Consider the following 20250-nt stretch of genomic DNA (forward strand, 5'->3'; position numbering starts at 1 on the left):
TTTAATTTAAAAATTTATGGATTTAATTTTTTCCATTTATAAAACGTATAAAAGAAAAGATAATCGTGAAAAAAAATAAATGATCGAAATATGGATTAAAATTATTTATCATTAAAGAAGAGAAATCAGTTATAAACACGGGCTTACAAATTTGCTGTTCGATACCCGGAAATTCGAGGACGACATTTCAATCGATTCGTATGCACGAAATGAAGAACGGTTATGGCCAGGTTTGCGATATACGACTAACGGAGAAGCACTTATTGGGTCCTACCAGATTAGAACACGCCGGTCGACGACCTCGTCTTTATACGCGCTCGAAATCTGCGATAATTATTCAGCGAATTTCGAAAGTTAATAACGCCCGCAGAGATGATGACGCAGTAGAGAGACTCGCGGAATTTAGCTGCGAGTCATTTGCAAGTCATTTGATAGTTGAAGTGTAAGAGTGAAAAGAAAGACAAAAAAATTTATAGTTCCTGTTTTGCAGCTAATACTTAGTCCAGATCACGGGGGGAAGTTCCTTTTATGGTAATCTTACTACATCGTTCCGCTGGAAGATTAAGATGATAAAACTGTATCTTGACTCGTCCTGCGAAATTACAAAATATTAAACGATAAGACCGATTAATATAATTGATAAATTTATAATGAGAGTTTCGTACTTTTAAAATTTTCTGAAAGGATATCTTGTAAGGAAGTGACTAAAAATAGTGTAGCAATGATTTAAAGCTTGTAATTAAATTCATTATACTTCTTTTTCCTTATTTCTGTTGATTTAAAACAAAGACTCACTTAAGAGTTATATTTTTATAAATCTTAATGCAGAAAGTGCGATATATATTTAGAAAGAACAATGTTTCAAGAAGAATAATGTAATTATTTCTAAGAAACTGATATGTTGTACATACGAATTGTCTAAACTGGCAGAAGAAAACTTTTCGCACAAAATTAAAAGTACCGCAAGATAATTCACGCATAATACCATTTTGTGCAAATCTCTGAAGCGGTTAATTATTGCAAGGAACTCGTATGCGCGAAATATATATATCATATGTCCCTTCTCCATCTCTCTCATTAGTTTTTAATTAATTTTTTATCCGTATGCGGGGAATACGATAAAATATATATAGAGAACAAACGAACAAATTTAAATGAATAATTATGTAATAAATAATAATTTAATTATCTTCCCTTTAATAATTATCTACTGTGAAGGTATAATTCACACAAATCTACAAAAATGAAATTCTATCAAAGTTTATTCTATGCTCTTAGTATATGTATTTTATTCTTAAGAAAATATTTAATGATTATTCTATAATGATTATTCTATAAAAATCAAATATTATTTTTTAAAATAATCGACAATGCATGATTTATTCTATGTTAAATTTAAAGATCATCGAATCGTGTGCCAGAATCGTCGGGAACCTGTACTTGAACGAAAACCTGATCGTACGCGAGAGTGAGCTGTATTCGTGCATGTGCATATGCAACGTAGACGTGTATCGGTGTATTCGTGTGTCCATTCGTGAGTCCACGCGACTACAAAGTGTTACGTTTGTTGTATGGCGGTCGTGGTATGTGGGTCAGGTGGCCGGCGTTACTAACAAGTGACTCGATTCGAAGCGATTCATGAAGCGACACACACTGCTAGTTTTCGTTGCACCGAATTTCCAACTTTTCACAAATTTTATTTTACTATTCCTTGATCCAATATATCGATATCGTATAATTGCGCTTCATAAAAGCAATTGCAGAGACTGCTTTGTATTCAGTTCCACGATTAGCGTAAAGATTTAGATTAAAATTAATTTATCGAGAACACAATCACACAATTAATTCAATGCGCATAAATATAGCATAATTATTGTAATTTATATTATATTTTAGATACGCCAAAAAATGACAGATTGGAATAATGTTAGATAATTTTATATTTCTCAATAATATTTGTTGTAGATATTCGAGTACCGAATAATTAGAAAACGCTAAACGGATATTGTTAATTTTACATACATGAAATCGTGTATGTATCACACATTTAAATATTGAAAAATGTAATTAAATATTTCAATTTTTTAATTTTTACATTTAATAGATTAAAATCAGATTTAAAGTATAGTGAAAGAGAGAAGAATATTACAGTACAACTACCAGTGAATGATTATTTCTTTCAAAATTTTTTTTTCAAAATATTTGGAATAATGTAATGTATATGTTTAATATAATTTTATATGTGTTTAAGAATAATTATGTGAGTTACTGTTAAAAATCTATGTCTTTTTTTTATGTAATTACATTTAGCTATTTTTTTACAAAAAAAAGACATAGATTTTTAACAGTAACTCACATAATTATTCTTAAACACATATAAAATTATATTAAACATATAATAACATATTAATATATATTATATTAATAATATTATGACATTAATATATATTATATTAATAATATTATAACATTATATTAAACATACATTGCGTCTCTCGAAATTTCAATGCGTGATGTGTAACGCGGAGATTTGAATGCTTTTTCACGCACATTGCGTTCTCTGCATCGAATATGCAGCCGACGTTTTGATTTTCATTTTGCGATTGACCGAGCAATCGAATCGATATCCGTTCCATCGCAAAATAGGTTCAAGTAAACAAGAATTACGCACGATAATCGAAAATCACATTCAGTGCCTTGATGGGGCATGTTATAAAGCAGTCGGTCGTCATGAATGCGATGGATGTGATCGCATGATACGCGCATACGTACGCAATTCTGCTCGCCTGTTCATGCATTTCATTTCTAATTGAATAATCAATCGCGACCTCTTCTTGATCGAGTGACATGGAATGCGGCAGACGAACCATACCTACGGATGTCCTTGCAAGAACCCGGTTAGCTCTTTTTGTATTCCTCGTTTGCATTTTAAGAGATTACATAAAGATAAGATATCCTGTGCGAATATAATCCGTTTGCAAATTTTGAAAATTATTTGTGCTCAATCTTCTCATTATCATTTCTAAAAGAGACATCTTTGAATTAAGATTATCTTCTATATGGCGTAAAATTATATGAACATAGAATAGAAATTGATCTTGAAGATATTTTTTTTGCAATTTTTTAAAGTTTATCGCGATGCACATTGAAACTTGGATTCTAAGCACATGAAATACTCTTGATACACGCATGGACTCTATTAAATTTCATGGTTGCGTTAATCAGTACGTATGAGGTGCTCTATAGAGATACAATTATGGATGCTCTTCATTGTTAGCATCAAGAAACCATAATTAACTCGAACAAGGAAGCGCCGAGGGCTAGCCGAGCTAGTTTAGGGTGACGCGGTTGGGTGCTTATCTTCTTAGTCCTTCTTTCTTAAACGCAGACATTCTTTCTAGATTCTTTCTGACCGGAAAGAAAATGAAAGAAAATTATATATCACATCTAAACAAGAGGCTATAATTATATATATATATATATGAGTATATACATAAAAAAAATATCTTAAGAATAAAGTTAAAAACATTCGAGTTAAAAATATATATAAAATTCTAACAAATATCTTACATAATTTTTACATAAGATTTGACATATGGAGATTGTCATTTTACATAGTTTTGCAAGAAATATCTTTCTTGTTATTAATTTAATTTCATATTACGAAAAAGAAATTATTTAGGTACGATCTACAATTTACAGTCCCACTTATCCTTTCTGTAAAATTATGCATACGTTGTTCTTAACTCTTAGTACATTGTTACAAATTACCGTAGAATTTCCATGAGTTTTCGCGATTGCGTATACTCGCGGGAGCTCTATATATCTGTTATTTTCTTTGAGACGCCTCGTTTCCATTTCTATAGTTTCATAGCTTTGCTCTGTGAATTTACAATTATATCCCACATGACAATTGTAGTTTGATGATTATCAATTATCGCGCAGAATAGAAACGCCAAGAATTATGTAAAAGTGTGAATTGGGGAAATTTGTATGTATATGTATTTGTTAGAATTAACTTTTATGTAAAACTTTGATATTCAACTCGCATTAGATGTTTTCGACATTTTATCATAATAACAACGCGTTACGCGATGCACGTAAATTGCGTGTAATATTCTTTCGTCATTTGTTGCAAAATTATCCCAACACTTTCTTATGATCTCCATAAATGTATAATTACGCGAACAATCGAATCTAATGTATTATATCTATCAGTATACACTAATTAGGTTAATTGCTGCTTGATCGTTTAAAAATAATTTATAATATTAAAATGTGTCATACAATTAATTAATAATTAAAAATTCTTAAAAAATTAAATAATATAATAATATTATGAATTAAATAATATTTAATATATAAATCAATACTTCCTATTTATAACAAGGCACTTTCTGGTTAATTAGAACATTTTAAAGACATAAAATCTTTCTTCCGCTTATATCATTGAATTATATAATTAAATCATATAATCTCTTCATAATTATATAAAAATATTTTATTTATTACATATAACTATGTTTCATCCTCCATATAATTTCTCTTTCGGAAAAATGATCAAAAATCAGTTTTTTAGTGAAACAGCTAAATCAGCTATCCCACGGGATAAGGCATGTTCTCGGTATTCGATGATCGGCACGCAGGTTGGCCTGAATTCCAGAAGAGAGGCAGGTAAAAAGGAGGAAGGATGGACAGTCAGTCGGCCGCACAAACCAGCCTCATTTCTGATAGCAACCGGCACAATGTTCGTTACCTGCCGAGGTGGTGGTAGCGAAGGAATAGCAGGTGGAGGGGGGGACAGAACACCTGGTCGACTTCCTGCCAGAGAGTAAGCGTCTCAGTCCTCAGGAAAGAACGTTCGACATCGGTACATTGATATAAGTCTCGAGAGTCACACCACGAGTTCTGACAAAGAGCGGAACTGCACAAGCACCGCTATTTTAACCCTGTTTGAAGGTACCTGAGAGATAGATTCGCACGTGCGTTTCTCAAACTCGCGCTTCGAGCAAACATTCGCGTCCAGTGCTCGGAAGAAAAAATAAAGAGGGTCGGCCCATACCCTAAAATAATGTTTTTCTCGAAGTGCATTCGGTGAACTTCTCTTGCGGAACCGAAAAGTGCGATTGTTACGGACGTATAAATTACTGTTACATCTCGGAGTTGTACCGGAATAGTTTCTCCATTTTTTTCGGAACGAAAGGACGTACAAGTTAAAGATTGAAGTTCCACGCGGAAGCTCGCCAAGGAAATGGAACGCAAGACACTTTGCTTCCTTCTCATCGCTCTGTTTGCCAAAAGTGCGTAAATTTCTTTTTCAGCTCTAATTATCAGTTATCGAATTAAATATACACTATATATTAAATAAAAATTATTATAAAAATAATAATTATCAGAAGATATTCTTCTAAACATTTGACTTTCAAAGAACAAATAAAATATACATAAATTATACAATTTTGATTGTTAATTATATTTCTAAATGAATGTAATAAGTTGCAGGTATTCATTGAATGCATTAATATATGTATTTACAGTCTATATATATTATAATTGAAATTATTAATTAAACACCATGATAATTCCATATAATATTACGTGCAAATAAATGAGATCTTATATTCGCGTTGTATATGAAATAAAACGCGATATAAAATTAACTATTTTTATGATAGCTTCTAATCGAGTTTTTGTAACGGTTCATTATGAATTTCTCCCAAAGAACATAATTGGATATTTTCTAAAGAACTTTAATATACTGGATAGACATTTTGTGCAAAAATGAATTAATCTCCCGTGAAAAATATGATGCCTCATTAATGTACTGGAGATTATTATAATCATTATTGCACTCCATTCACTTGTCGCTTTCTAAACGCCAAGAAATTTAATGAGTTGACTGATTATGAGACAATGCTTACAGTTCGTAACGACATTCTCTACTTTACGTATCATTGAAACTCTATTTTGTAGAACCTGCAACGAAACTGCCACTAATCAAGCACGCTTATGAATATGGTATCTAATCGAATGTGCTTGTTGTAAGTTAATTATAGGATTATCTAAATTAGTATCACATACAGCTTTCGAATTATATTAATATATAATTAAATAAATTGTAACATTAACGTAAATATGAACAGATTTCTCACAAAATAAATAAAATTCTTTAGGAAAAAGATTGCTTACTTTATCATAACAATGTTATTACATCATTAAAATAACAAAATTTTTCGAAACATGCAAATCTAATGAAATATATTATATACGAGATATTTCGTGAATATAATAAATGAACATATATTGTAATAATTTTTTGATATATATACAATATAATGTCTCTTTCTCTGTGGAGTCTCTCTCTTTTCTATTTTCTCGGTAATTCACCTCGGGTCAAGATCATCCCACGCTCGTGGTATTATTGAACTTAATAATTATCAAAGCACACTCGATTACATATGCAATTTGCAGAGAAGTATCTGAAAATAAGCGAAGCTTATCCATCAATTAGTGCATGATGTATAATGCGTGTGCGTTACAATGCATTTCATGAAAGGATATATCGTGCGATTCTTTTTTTATTTGATTTGAAAATTTCACATCGCGTGATGATAAATTGGATCTGCATCAAGCATTATTTAAATGATAGCACAATTGATAGCTTCGAAAAAGTGTTTTCAATTAACGTTGGATAACTTTTCTTTTATAGAATCATTTTTATAAATAATCTAATTATTTTCTACTTCTAGAATTTTGTTACGTCTTTGCATAATTATTCTGCTAGATAATCCGCCTGTAAATGTAATTTCTATCTCCGGTCCGGTTAAACGGGATAATCCTTCAACGTCATCTTCGCTTTAACGAAGATACCACTAGACTCGTTCCGAGGAAGCGCGTGCTCACCATTAAACGCATAAATGCACATCTCGTAAATGAAACGCGGCATACGTGCAGCACGGGCTCTCATCTCCATCGTGCATGCATATAATCGACTTTCCACGAGCTCCGTTCGTTTTTCCACGATGTGGAAAGTGTTCGGCGAAGAGGTTTTATCGCGGCAACATGTAAGAAAAGTTCGCGAAAATTCATATGGTCGACTTACGAAGAAACCTCGTGAACTGGAAAATTCTGAGTTTGATGAAACTTTACATACATGTAGATGGAATAGATAAATTTAGAAATTTTTAGTTGTGGCTTGAAGATGCTTATTCTAAGGGGTGAAATCGCTTCTTATATGTAGAGCGATTCTTCGTTTGTCTTGATATATCTTGAAAATTATTCGAGATACCAAAAATACCTTAAAAATATCCAAAAATGTTTTATGCAAAAGTTTCATGGCAAAATATCTCTGTTTAACTACATTAATAAAATATTTTTTTCAAAGATTTTGAAAAATCTTTTTCAAAAATTGTTTTTTTAAGATTAATGTGTTTAAATAGAGGTATTTTTACGATAAAACTTTTGTATAAAACATTTTCGGAGAAAGCAAAAAGCTCTACATATGAGAAATAGCTCCACCCCTTAAAATCGAAATTTTGGGCCGCAAATGAAAATTTTTAATTGCATCCATTTACTCTTCCTACTTGTGTGTAAAGTTTCATGAAAATTAGAATTTTCCAGTTCGCGAGGTTCCCTTGTTAGTATCATCACTACCGTAAAGAAAGTATTTACTCGCATGTTTACACGTTGTTGAAATGTAAAATTTATTAGAATAACGCGAAATACATTTCGCGAAACATATCCAATACAGATATTTTTTATATGTCTCTATATAATTTAACAGTATCGGCAATTTTATCGAATATGTTTCACATATCGAATTAATATTCGAAAATATTTTATTAGTAAACTTTAATATCTTACTAGTAAATATTTTTGATATTTTTTATTATTTTTCATCAATAATTATCGATTTAGCAGCATAATATAATTTCTTGAATACAACAACTTTAGAAGGGTGGATTACCTGTCTTAGATCTAAGAAGCTTGTCGGGAGATACGCAAAAGAAAGATTCCCGTCTCATCGTTACTCGATTTTACATTTTACTTTAATAATACATACGAAGTTACTTCTTCCGTACAAGTTGGGTTAACGACCGAGATTCTATCTCGCGGTAAATGGTGGTTACTTGCATTTCCCACATGTCGCCGTGTGCATCATTTTTTTTTCTTCTGTACACTCTTCAAACACTTCCCTTAACTGCACATTTCTCAAGCTAGTTTCTTTCAAGCTGTGTCGTTGAGGCATATTCAGTTATTGTCCTCTTGAATATACATATATGAGCGGTTTCCTGTTGAAACTATAAAAGATCGATAGTAACGTTATCGTTAAATCGATCGGTGTCAAGTATTAACTGGGACGCGAGCAGATTTCATTATTACTCATTACTTTGTCGAGTCAGTCGTTCATCGATTATTCATTATTTGATATTCAGATATCTTATTTCAATCAATTATAAATTAAAAGATTTTCACACATGGATTTATTACAAATTAAATAATAATCTTTATTTTGGACAATTCATATGATATTATAAACATGATATTAATCTTATTATCAAATGCATTCCAATTTATGATATAATTATAATATCATTAGAATTAGATTTATTATAGATACAAACATAAATACAAAATTTAAAATGTCGGAACAATTATTAGAAATCTTAGGAATCTGCAAAAAATATTTTTTTCTAATTTAATAACGTAAAACAATTTGCGACTATTACATTGATTTATCAATCACGGGATTAATAGAAGTGTTGGTTGTGTTAAATTATGATTTTTGAAAATATTTAATTAACTTATTTTTTTACTCATTACTTATCATAATTACAGAACACGATATAATCAACTTTTGACTTTCAATCATCGACAGCTAACTTTCGCGATAAGTGTATTCATTTCCGTCGTATTGTAGGATTAGTTGCTATTCCGCGTATGTGTTGATTCACACATCGGCATGCCTTGAAAACAAAAGGTTGGCTGTTTAATTAACTTGGCTCAGTACCCAATTTCCCACAATTCCGTGAAATAACGGGAATATCAGGCGAATGAACAGGAAAAAGAAGGCGAGTCTATACATTTCTCTCCTACTTTTGCCCTGATTATCCACTTTTCTTACGGCGTGGGCGAAACTCCGAACATTGAAATCACATGTTGTACTACATACAGATAAAATCCGATGAGTGCAAGTTAGTAGAATCTATGACGGAGAAAAAGGAAGTTTAATCGCAATCAAAAGAAAAATATTTATATATTTATATATTGTACGTACATATAAAAAAGAGTTATTATTTTATCTTATAATTCTTTTATTTTATAATTCTAAATTATTACAGCTAAAACTGAATCTCTCTATAAGTGATCTTTTATAATAAATTTTACAAATTTTATAATTTGAAATACTTTATAATGGATCGCATTACCTATATGTATTGCAACTCAATAATTTTAATTTATTGATGTTATATATTTTTTACATTATATATAATAGTTGAATTAATATATTATCTCAATTATTATAATCATAAATAAAAATTAAAACACGCGATTTATTTATTTATCGGAATCAAAATTTGTTTATTATTAACTACATTACGCAAACTTAATTTTGAAGTTAATTTTAAATTAAATTTTTCATTACAAAAACAGTTATATTTAAAAAATATCCATGCAAATTAATTTATAATATAATTATATATTTAAATCGAAAAATAATGAAATAATTATTTCATGATTATTCAAATGTTTCAATTTTGTATAGATATTATTAAAATGTTTCAATTTCTCATATATTAAAAGATTTATAATTGTGCGTTTTCTTTATTATAATCATATAAAGTTTTATGTAAATAGCATAAAATTTGAAAGTAATACCAGTAATTTATTAAGTGTATTTGTCATGGTAGTGAGATAAGATGATAGACATAGGTATGACAATCGTTTTAGGGTAACGGTGAAATAGCAGTGACCTGATATTTACACCGGAATAATTTTTATCCTTTCCATGCGATTTTTCGACGCGTTGTCTCCATTCTATTGTCCTACATAGGCTAATTTACCCAAGGCACGTACTACTTAACATTGTATTTTGAACAAGATATATTGAAACATTTAAAAGATTTGATTTTGAAAAGATTTTATTTTGAAAAGATTTTATTTTAAAAGCTTTGATTTTATTTAAAAGATTTTATTTTTTTTATGAAAAAGTTTAAGTAAGAACATTTATAAACTATAATGAATATGTCTTCATAAATTAGAGTAAAAAATAAATTAAATATATTAAATAAATAAAATAAATTAATGAATTGATAAGAATGTATAATTTTTTAAATTTTATATATATATATATATATATATATATATATATATATACAAGTATCAAACTTATTTATTTCATAAAATCATTTTATATATACATATATAATGATTGAAAAATTCTAAACTCTATATTAAATGATATTCGATATATCGCATATGAAATTATCATAATAATTTAATAATAATAAATTATTAACAATAATAAATAAATTCGTTAGAAACAATTGATATCTAAATTCATTTAAATTCATTTAAAGAAAAAGATTCTTTAAATTAATATTTATTACTTTTCTTATCTTTTTTATCTTTCTTAACAATTAATTTGGCAGCGTACTGCATAGATATTCTTGTCAGTAAAATGCCATTATTGGATCTATTTTATTTGTTTTATTTTATAATTATCATCTTTTGATCACTTTCTGTCTTTTAACTTTCGTAATGTCGGGGTGATATTTTCTCGCTCGCAATAATTTACAGCTACAGCTTAGTGGTTCATTTTTCTGCGTCGTAAGATGCGGCTGGTTGCCAGTCTCTAATCGATTTCTCGGTAACTTACGATTCACGTGGCTGCTTACGTTGATGACGATCATGTACGTCGGCAGAGGATAAAGTATTTTTCAAATCAGACCTCGGCTTCAGGTTCTGCCCCGATTTGCGACTTAACAATTACGACGATGCTAGCAACCTACATTAAGCGGATATAATGAACAAGTTGTTGTTTGCGACATTTATTTCGAGAATGTAACACGAGTTGCGCAGATATAAAATATTTTTATAGATACAAACAATCTTCTGTTTAAGAATTACATGCACGACATTTAATTGTTATAATCATAACTCTATTTTTTAAATTAAATGGCATATTTATTGTTTCTTTTGCATGTTTATATTAACATTTTAATTGAAGAATTAATCGTTTCTAAGAAGAATAGATCGTTGTTGCTGAAGTACAACAGTTACTCGTTTTGTTATGAGCAAGTTATAAATGTACCGGTGGTTACTATGATATTTATTCTTCGTAACACGTGCACATAATGCATCCTCGAGAATATGAACACATGTAATATACGTATCGTAACAGGAGATAAATAGCTTGCGCACGTAGCACCTGCTTTGAACGCGTTTTATATTGTCATTACCTTTATCAATCGACTTCCTCCTTCTTAGAAAATATATATACACGATATTATGATTTAATGAAATCGATATCATAAAACAAGTAATATCGAATTCTTTAATAAATAATATACAATTTTTTTCATAAAATATTAAAAGACAAAGAAAATAAATAGGAAAAATATGTTATGGAAAGAGACAATTTTCTGTTATCTTAATATCTAATTACGATAAAAATTATTTAATTATATATTACAATAGCTTTAAAAATTTAATTTTTTCTTTATTTATAATTTTATTGAATTTTTCTTTATTCTATATCGTATTTCATGAAATAGGTAGGTTTTGCGAAAAACATGATTATGTGTGTGTGTCATGATATATAGTAAATTATTTAAAATAATACATTCAATGAAATTAACGGTGTTTATGTCACAAATTATTCCGCCTGCTAGTCAATCATCATTGTCGATTCTTGTTGGCGCGTCGTACGCGTGATTATAAGAACGCGTGATAAATATGTTAATTGAATAGTGCGAACCGTTACACAGTTAGCCCACAAGACGTCACTTATGTGTCGTCAGCGGATAGCACCGTTCGATCACGCGTTCCGAATGAAATGCCATTCGTGAATCAAATACTCATTCTATCGCGCCAAATTAGGCGAGTGATGTACGCGTACAACTTTTTTTAATCTCTTAAAGTCGACATTTTAACAAAAATCACATGTATATAATTACATACATATATAATTATATATAATATATATATATAATTATGCATATATAATTTCATATTAACTTTCACACATACACACACAAATGTATGGGGAACTTCTATGAATCTATAAAGGTAATATGGCCTCAAAATTTACTATTATTATATTAATGTAGAGTTATATAAGACGGATTATATTTATATATACAGAAACTATATAATTTTGTTGAATTTAATAAACGTAAAAATCATCTCTGTGATAATTGGTTTATTTTATGATCACATATTTAATACGTATTTCTCCGTATTAATGTCATCTCAAACTAAACTTTCGCTGCTCCTAACTTTTGAATTTTACATTGATAAATCGAGCAACTAGAATTTCAGTTGTTTCATAAACAAATAATAATTTATGCATTAATATTCGACGATAGCGTATACAGGTTGCATACATCCTACATCCAAAGTCAACGACCCTCGCGCTCGCGCTGCAACGTCCACTTTTGCCAAGTGCATGCGTGCAGTTACAGCGCGTTTCTACAATTCCGTTGCATTCGATGCATCCATCTTTTGCCACTGTTAGACCGATGCAAGGCGAGATGCTAGACGATTTCACTGATTTCAGGACACGCTTGTGTATATCTGATGAGAAACGGTCGAGATTTGCGTTTTGCACGCGATTCGTGTGCGCAGTTCTTACGCAATGTGTAAATTGTCTCAGAAGGTATTCGATTATACTTTGCATCGTCGAAAAACATGTAAGAAAATATGAAAGAAAAAAAAAGTATGAAAGAACAAGAAGGAGGAGGGAAAAATCTTATTTTACATATATTTATTTATAATTAAAAATTTATAAAAATTTTTAACATTTATGATATGTATTATATAATATTCATGCGAGATATGAGATTTTTATAATATTTCCAAATTCGATAAGCTATACATTTAATTAAAGTTGAAGAAAAATTATTTCTTTGTAAATATTACTCGAAAAAAAACTCGCGCATTTTTATAATTTACGAAAAAAAGTCTTTTGTGTCAAATGGACGATTACATATAATATATGCATGTATGCGTTACATCTTATTCAACCAGAACAAAAATTTTTTTTGAGATGAAATAATAAAGAACGACGACAACCGATTACGCAACGATTACGCAATGTGAAATTCGTCATTGTCAGTCAGTTAAAGTTTACTTCCTTTTTTCGGATTGGCACATATCATGTCGGCCATGGGCAACACACATGGCTGCATAGCCGATGACTTCCTAGACGATTGCGCGACCGCCGCAGGATGTGAGCAGCTTGCGTTATCGCTTCCGTTATGTATCTTACCAGCGTTTTACATCCCTCGCTTTCTCGCGACTAGCTGGGTACTTTGCTCTGTTCGAAATCGCTGATAGCCGCGTGTGCACGTAAATGACAGGGTGATGATAATGATGGGTTACTATCGAAACGCATGTATGTTTCTGTGTTTATTTCTGTCCACGTAGCCAGCGAAACGTAACAAGACGGAAGGGTATAATATAATCAGAGCTATCATGTGTGTGTGTGTGTGTGTGTGTGCATGGAAAGGCATTTCTGCATTTTGACTTAAGATTGAATTATGCTTTTATTATATTCATTATACAAAGTAATCCAGATTGCTAGAGAAATACAGCATTATAAAATTCCTCAAAAACTCTTTCTGGAATTAATTTCTATAATTAATAATGAAAATATTAATTAGTTTCTGAACTGTAAAATCTTAAGAATAAAAGATCCTTTGCGATTTAAATTTTAAAAGCGAAAATAATATATGTACTTATAATCTTTATTACGATATTTTGAATTAAACTAAAAAGTTTATGAATCATCTTCTTAGACATTAAACAAGTTATTGTGTACAATGTTACGCGTGTCTGCAAACTTATCTTACTTTGCAACACCTTTCGTAATCGCTAGTAACGGATATGTACTTAGACCAAACCTACGTTTTTCATTCTCGTCAGGAAAAAGCGAAGCAACATGAAGTATTTACGACTGGTTTCCTGTATTCACTTTCGTTGTGCAAGAGACGATATCAGTTATGTAAGGAAGATCTTGTTTCATACTTAGGTTAATGTAAAAAATACTGCTACATTGCCTCGGTGATTTGAGCATTTTGCTCGAGAAAGGTGACGAGACTCACCGCCCATTGAAATCATCAGCTCGAAAACGGCAGCGGCAATCCGATGAGGCAATGTACATCCGCTTTGCATCGTACGTGGTTGATGCGCTCGGTGCGTGATGATGTGAGATTGCGTGTCTTCGATATGAAGAAGAGGTTGAAAAGAGCATGCTTGCCTAGCGCGTGCGATGCACTCGCGATGAACGGTCAGAAAACTTGTTGCATTACATTGTGCAATTAGTCATGAGAGATTGAACTGTGCAGATAATCGAGAGAGTGCATCCTTTTTGAAGAGCTTAACAGTTTTCGCGAGAATTTGCTCATTTGAGTATTTGAGGCAATTTCGTACCGTGAAATAGATGCGTGATTGGACATGATGATTGAGAAAAACACATCTAAATCATCGTAGCGAGAATATGCATGATTATGGAAAAATGAAATTAAAATGACATTCTTTCTCATTTTTTGAATTTTTAGAAATGTTTGACGAAACTTTAAACTGAAAATAAAATTTCTAATTAATTTATATTATATTATTTTTTCCGTATATATGAATATGTGAACGGGTCGACTAGAATTAGAAAAGAAAACAAAAGCGATCTGCATTAATTAGTACGTCATTCTGAATAACTATTGTCGTTCTATGAAAGTAAAAATGAAATCTATCAACACTTAGGGACTGGGTTTATTTAATGCACGAAATATAGCAGAATTAATCTTATATATAACTGTAAAGAATAATAATACACATACATCAATTACATTAAAATAAAAATTAATTAAAATATAAAATTTGCATTCCATTAATTTTAATTATAAATATTTATATAATAAATAGAATTATATAAATTAATATCTAATAAAATATCTTTATATGCTGCTAATATGATAAAAATTTCTTCTTACACCTTATATTTTAATCCACGAAAAAGGTTATATTTTAATATAAATATTGAAAAGATGTAAGAAAATAAATTTTTTAAATATAACTTTTACCTCTTTTAATATCTATTTTTAATATTATTTGCGTGTGTCATTATAAAAAATTATTATTTTCACTCAAACAGTAGTTGCAGTAATTTAATTTTTTGTAAACCTACATCCTTTCTCATGAAACTTAAAAATACATTTATATTGAAATAAATTTTATAAAGGAAAATGCGAAAATATATAAGTTATGTATAAGTTTACGAGAAGTTCAATTATTATAACGTTTAAAGGAAATAGTAATTTTTTATAATGACGCACAAATAATATTAAAAACAGATATTAATGATAAGATGATATCAGAAAAAAATCTCTTGCATCTTTTCAATATTTATTAATATAAATATGTATATATATATATATATATATATAATATTAATCATACAATATGCATAAAAAATTTGGAAATAATTAAAATAACGATCAATTTATAATTCAGTTTCAGATGCCAATGGCACTGGATGCGGTTATCCGGGTGCACCAGCACATAGCAGTGTGCGTTTCACCTACCCAGACTTGGATGATGTCATAGACGAGGAAGATGCCCTTCTTAAGGATACTACTTTTCCGTTGGGCACTGTAGCTACATATTTCTGTGAACGTGGATTCGAGCTCTTGGGACCAGCAAGAAGAGAATGCCAAGTCGATGGGACGTGGACGCCGGAAGGTGTACCCTTCTGCGGTAAGTATATGTATTTTGATATTTATAATTATTTCAAATATAAACTTATATTTTTTCGATCGACAAAATTACACAATCATATTTACGATATTTCATTAAACAATATTTTGTCAAAATGTGGTAGTTGTAATAAATAAAAACTATAGAGAAATAGGAAAAATGAGGGGAGAAGACTTGGAAAAAGAATGTTCTAATTAGAAATATTAAAAGTAATTGAAGAAATATGTAATTAAAAATATTTATATAATTGAAAAATAGCAAATCGGTAAAGTTATCAAAATTAAATTAATTTTACGACAACATCGACGTTATAGGTTGTAGACTACGATGATAATTTAGCGGGATAACTGTATAATATGATATAATGGTATAATGATGTAATAAGAATATTTGACCGCAAGCATCACTAGTAATCCTTTATACTGTAGGCTATTCAACTCTAAGCAGCCTTCTTTATCTATAGATTCTTTGACCAATTTTGAATTAATATTTTTGATGGAGTTTTAACATTACATATAATTAATTCTTGAATTACAAAAATCTAATAAAATAAGTTACTATCAGAATTTGAATGAAATTTATTTTCCAAACAGTTTATTTTTAATTATATAATTTAACTATAATTTTTATTTTTATAATTCACTACAATTCAATAACTACAATTTTGATTTTTAATCATATAAGTAACTATTAATTTTTCGCGAAGAAAAAATTTTTTGCACGCAAATTGAACAGAAAATTTGTAAATAAAATATGACTTGTGCCACGTGTCTGGGATACGTACAGAAGAATCTCTTGTAATTATATACATCGCAGAATCATTCTATGTAGAATTACATGGGACATACGATGATATATGGATTTATTTCCACGATGTTTCGGGAAGACAAGTGACCTGGTTCCACGTGTCCTTGACCGAGCAGGTCCAGATGCTGGCACGAGAAATGCCGGAACGCGTCGGTGGGGGCAGTGCACCGTTAACTCTGAACCTGTTACCTGCTTGTAAGAGTGCCGGCGGCCTTCCCAATCTCGTATGCATTCCTCGTACAGGCTCTTCCAGACTGTTTCTTGTCCTTGGGGCTGTATTGGGCGAATTTACTCTGTTTTTCGTACAATCCGTCCCGGAAATATCTTCGATGTAATGCTGCTTCTATTATCGTCATCTATGGCTTATTATAACTGTAAATTCCTCTTTATCTTTTATCATAGCTTAAATAAATGAATTAGGAAAAATATTTGATTTATTTTACGCGAGATGGAATGCTAATTTTTTTTTGGGACGATGTACCTCGTGAAATCCGTCAATTCCAAGATGGTTATTGCGCTCATTAGCGAATCACGACTAAGATATTTCACGTATTTTCCTATATGTGTACGTGTATATACTAAGACTTGTGCTCTTCCTACTGGCGAGATATCCGAACGATAATGAATGCTTCAATATATGCTATGTATATCTATTTATCGGGCGGAATGCGTTTTCTAGTCTTGCAGTCGATTATTTGAAGAATGAGGTGACCGGTTTTTTCTTCTATCGCTTCTCGGCTTCTCGAAACATGCTAACCATAGAATAGATCAAATATTTATCATATCCAGTTGAGAAATTTGTATTTTTCACATATCAAAGAAAAATATCTTTCAAATGAAAATCTTATATTATAAACATTTTGTTTATCTTTTTTTTAAATAAATAATATCTATAGTTTTTTATTAAATTTATTAAGAGAGTTCTTCTCTTTTTACACATGTTAGTTCTAGAAATATATTTTCTTAAAATATAATGAATCAACAAAGCGAATATTAAGTCATTTAAAATTGAAACTATTTCGAGAATTTTCATGAAATTTTCTTTGAAAAAATTTACAAACATATATATTATAAATATATTATAAATTTATTAATTAATAAATTCTAAGCAAGATAGTTTGATTTGTTAAGTAGAATAAAACAGTATAATATAAATTATTATTAGTAAATATAAAAAAATCTTAAGTTTTTTCTTATTAAAAAGATTTTTTTTTATTATACAGACTTTCGAAATTTAATATTGCTTCAATATTAGTTAATTTTATTTGTCCTTTCATCTTCGTTCAAAAGTAGAATTAGAATCAGAGAAAGGGTAAAGTAAACCGTGAACCGACCTTATTTCTATTTCGTCAGAAAGTCATGCAATTAACTGATAATTGAATAAAATGCGCTCACTTCCGGATGCACACGATACATCGTTCGTGCTCCTAGTAATACAATTCCTGCACGTGTTCTCGTGCGAAACGTATCGAAGTGAAAGAGCATGGTTAGAAAGAATCATCCGCGATGAGATCTCACGGCCACGCTTCGTGAGCTCGATGACAGACTAAGCTGGTCCAGGATCACGAGAAGTGGCGCCGTGACGTGGGTGGAAGTGGGTCGCGACGTGGATTACGAATATACAATATCGACACGCCTTTATTATCGCGAGGACGTTTCTTCGTGATGTGAAATAAGAAAATGCAAAAAAGGAGAGACGAAGAGAAATGTTCTTATTGAATGCTTTATTGTTAAATCATCCATATATATATAATAAAAATGTTAAATTTTTTAACCTCCTATCTTTAAAGCAAATTTTTTAACAAAATTTAAATGTAAAAGTAATTTTATTGATAAATAAAATGGCATAAATATGAAATATAAGTTGAGGAATTGATTTTTTGTGGGTAATTCACAATCAAAGTATCACACATAGTATTAGTTTTTCTTACTATTACTATACAATAATCAAATTAATAAGTAAATTTGATTAATATTTCATATAGTGGAGAATTAATTCTACAGCATATAGAAATAATAAAGTTCTTATATCAATTCGATGTCTTACTTTATAAATAAGAAATTGCATAAAGAGAGAGAACAATAATTAATTCCAATTAATCCTTGTTAGTTAACCTCTGTTGATTATTAAATTTTAATTAACCATATAAATACATTTTTGTAGAAATTGATTATACACGTCATGCATTATCATTAACGATGAATTATATTTAAGAAAATATCTTTTTTTTATATAGGATCTTTCTCTTCTTTCATCTCGCTCTCTCTCTTTCTTTCTTTTTCTCGTATATATTATTAATGCACATATAATGTCTTAGATATTTAAATTATATTAAAATTATGGGTCACTGGATTCTCGACCGATTAAAGCAGAAAGGGACACAAGTGAAATTGTCTTGATCAGAAAGGCGGAACGTAGTCTCTGAAGTAATTTACGAATTTCACGGTCTCTATATAAAAATCGTTACCGATTTTCTAATCCAAATATTTTCAAGTATTCGATTCTATCTTTGTGATAATATTGCTAATAATCCTCAACAATCTCTAATCTTTAATTACATTATTTATGACACGATAGTTTTACTACATTTCTGAATTTAGATTTATCTATATCATTGTGTGCTTTTTTTATTTCATCTTCTGAATAAATGTGATATAAATATTTAAAAAAATAATCAAATTTTGATATTAATTGAGAATAATATTGCAATGGGTTACATGTATTGTATGTATGTATGTATTTCATCTTGAAATAAGTAATTTTCTCGGCGATTAAAATGCTACAGTTCAAATATCCAATAAATCGTTCTTAGATAACTCTTAAATATTTAATATCTTTATCTAATTCTTGGAACATCTTAATGTCTTCATATTTCATCAATATTATAATTATTTATTGTAGAATACGAAGGTTTATTTCACATGAAACAAAAATTGTATATTCCAGATAAGTTATTATTTAACAAATACATTAGAGAACAAAATAAGAATCTCAGGAATAAAATATCGTGTTCAATAGTAACTTATTTAAAATATACAATTTGTTTCATATAAAATGTACCCTCACATTCTACAATAAATAAATATAATATTGATCAATACAAAGATATTAAAATATTTTAAGATATCTATATAGAAATGATTTATTGGATGTTTGAATAATATTGATCTTGCATTCATTTGTCTATATATAATAATTAAAAGATTTTGGTATGCGTGTATATAGTGCATGCATTCATAAAAATATTCTGAAAATTACTAGAGGAATATCCAAGCATTTTTGCTGAATATTTACATATATCAAGAATGTGTAGGTTCATCAATTCGATAAAGCAAAATCTTGCACATTCCTATACTTATTTCTTGAAGCAAGAAGAAATACCGTATAATAGATTGATGACATAATGACCGCGGTTTTTTTGCACAAAGCAATAATCGTTATATATTTGCAGATGTTTTCATCGTCGT

The 20250-nt window shown here is 29.7% G+C and overlaps 1 protein-coding gene across 2 annotated transcripts in view; it reads left to right on the forward strand.

The window, feature by feature from the left end:
• The first annotated feature begins 4810 nt into the window (after window positions 1–4810).
• The window catches only part of LOC145967091 (uncharacterized), a 31074-nt gene continuing 15634 nt past the window's right edge, over window positions 4811–20250 (forward strand). Inside the window, exons 1-2 of one of the 2 annotated variants that reach the window (XR_014437294.1) lie at window positions 4811–5300; window positions 15733–15975. Coding sequence is in view for 1 of the 2 variants with exons in the window: in XM_083091734.1 (XP_082947860.1) it covers window positions 5252–5300; window positions 15733–15975 (292 nt within the window). In the remaining variant the exon portion in view is untranslated. The remainder of the gene's footprint in view (window positions 5301–15732; window positions 15976–20250) is intronic. The other variant, XM_083091734.1, reaches the window with a different exon arrangement.

This window comes from Camponotus vicinus, unplaced genomic scaffold (genome assembly GCF_025532165.1).
Source record: "Camponotus vicinus isolate PSW18456_S1 unplaced genomic scaffold, iyCamVici1.0 SCAF_2, whole genome shotgun sequence".
In the NCBI taxonomy this organism is placed as follows: domain Eukaryota; kingdom Metazoa; phylum Arthropoda; class Insecta; order Hymenoptera; family Formicidae; genus Camponotus; species Camponotus vicinus.